Genomic DNA, 1,722 nt, shown 5'->3' on the forward strand with positions numbered 1-1,722 from the left:
TCACATGAGTTCAGAGGTGCTGTGCTGCAGGTAGTTCCTCAGGATCAGAGGAATGTCCAAACTGTCAATGGCCGGCTCCTTATTGGCGAGGGGGAGGTATCTTCGAATTGCAAGCCGAGTCTGCGACATCAGTGTTTTGGGAAAAACTGGAGCAGAAACAGACAAAAAAAATGTGCATCAACATGAGCATTATGAGACATTCATACACTGCGGTGCTTTACGCCAATTATAACTGACGTCTCACCTCTCTCTTTGAGCAGCAGAACCAGAGCTTCATTCTGCTTTGTAGTCTTGTCAATGATCAGTGTAGGCAGATACACGTCTGCCCCAAAGTCTATGAGAAGCTGGATGTACTCCACCCCGCAGCCATAGCGGAGACACACCTCCAGGACTGTCTTTGGCTGCTTGATCCTGGCCAGCATCTTCTCATCTGTGCAGTTGTAGTTGGGGTTGGCCCCATGGAGGAGGAGCAGTTTAAAGCAGTCCAGGTGTCCATAAACAGCTGAGATATAAAGGGGCCCTCTGCAGGCCGTGGCATTTGAGGCCCACTCGGGGACTTTGGGCCTGACGTCCACCTCGGCTCCGAATCTCAGCAGCTCCCGGAGCACGTCCACGTCGCCCTCCCGGGCGGCAGTCAGCACCGGGGAGCAGTTGTTGTACTGGCTGCCGTTAGGGTCGGCTCCGGCCTTCAGCAGGGCCACCACACAGTCCAGATGTTTCCCACTGACAGCTGTGAACAGAGGCGTCTGGGCCTTCACGTCCAGGCTGTCAATCTGCACTCAAACATGTAACAGAAGGAAAACACGTTCCTGACTAATAGTAAATTGAAGAAGTTGAGTTCTCTTCATATTAGTAAAGTTACGTTAATAGATTTTTCTGGCTGTAAACACAACATTGACATATTTTCTCCTCTCAAGTCAGATTAATGAGCCTGTTTGCAAAAAAAAAATAAATTTAAGTGCAACATTCACTCTCCTTTTCACTCTGTTTTGGTCTCCTCCAACTCCTGAGGGAAATATACTTTGCTTTTTAGGAGTTAAATGCTTCAATTTTTCAACTAGTTGCTGATATTGTCCGTCTGTAATATTGTAAGGTGGTGGTCAGGTACTGTACAGTGAAAACAGCCACCTGTGAAGACGCCATTGTTCATATGAAATACTGGCAAGTGCAGCATTAATGCCTTAAGTGTGAAGTAGTGAACATCTAATCTCTTACTCCATCATTTTTAATACATGAAAAAGATCTGCAGGAAGAATGTACAAACCTGTTTTTAAATGAAAAATGTGATGGCTGAGCTCAGAATTTAATTTTGGTTATTAAATAGGACATTGATTTCCTTGCAGCATCCCACCAGCCCCCTCCACAACGACTCTCAAAGAGCCATCCCGCCACCCTCATCTTTCTGCTGTACAACAAAATGCTCTCCCCTTATCTCACCTCTGCGCCATGCTCCAACAACAACTCCAAGCACCTCAGGTGTCCCAGAGCGGCAGCAGTGCGCAAGGGGGTTACTGGGACCCCCCAGCCGCTCCGAGCGTTAATAGACCTCCTGTAACTCTCCTGAGACAGAAGCTCGGCGAGCAGAGTCACGTTGTCGCTGCTCACGGCGTTGTTCAAGGCCTGACACTGCTCGTTGTCCTCATCCTCCTCCTTGGGCTGCAGCAGGGAGAAGATCTTAGAAATGTCCATCAAACTCATGCCGACAGCTCGCCCCAGAACCAT

General features: G+C 48.4%; 1 protein-coding gene across 1 annotated transcript; it reads right to left on the reverse strand.

Moving 5' to 3' along the window:
- Positions 1 to 1,722, reverse strand: LOC121611879 (ankyrin repeat and SOCS box protein 12-like). The gene is made up of 3 exons (XM_041944600.1): positions 1,438 to 1,722; positions 245 to 773; positions 1 to 146 (listed from the first exon to the last, which is right to left on the reverse strand). Exons 1-3 carry the CDS (start codon positions 1,720 to 1,722, stop codon positions 1 to 3), a joined length of 960 nt encoding a protein of 319 aa, XP_041800534.1.

Source organism: Chelmon rostratus, chromosome 9 (assembly GCF_017976325.1).
Source record: "Chelmon rostratus isolate fCheRos1 chromosome 9, fCheRos1.pri, whole genome shotgun sequence".
NCBI classification, from domain to species: Eukaryota; Metazoa; Chordata; class Actinopteri; order Chaetodontiformes; family Chaetodontidae; genus Chelmon; species Chelmon rostratus.

Bases quoted from the DNA above. Each gene is read 5' to 3' on its own strand.
- LOC121611879 (XM_041944600.1), bottom strand. From the start codon at position 1,722: ATGGTTCTGGGGCGAGCTGTCGGCATGAGTTTGATGGACATTTCTAAG. The intron at 774-1,437 runs GTGAGATAAGGG...GTTTGAGTGCAG, and splicing joins TGTTGGAGCATGGCGCAGAG to ATTGACAGCCTGGACGTGAA. The intron at 147-244 runs GTGAGACGTCAG...TTTCTGCTCCAG, and splicing joins TCTGCTGCTCAAAGAGAGAG to TTTTTCCCAAAACACTGATG.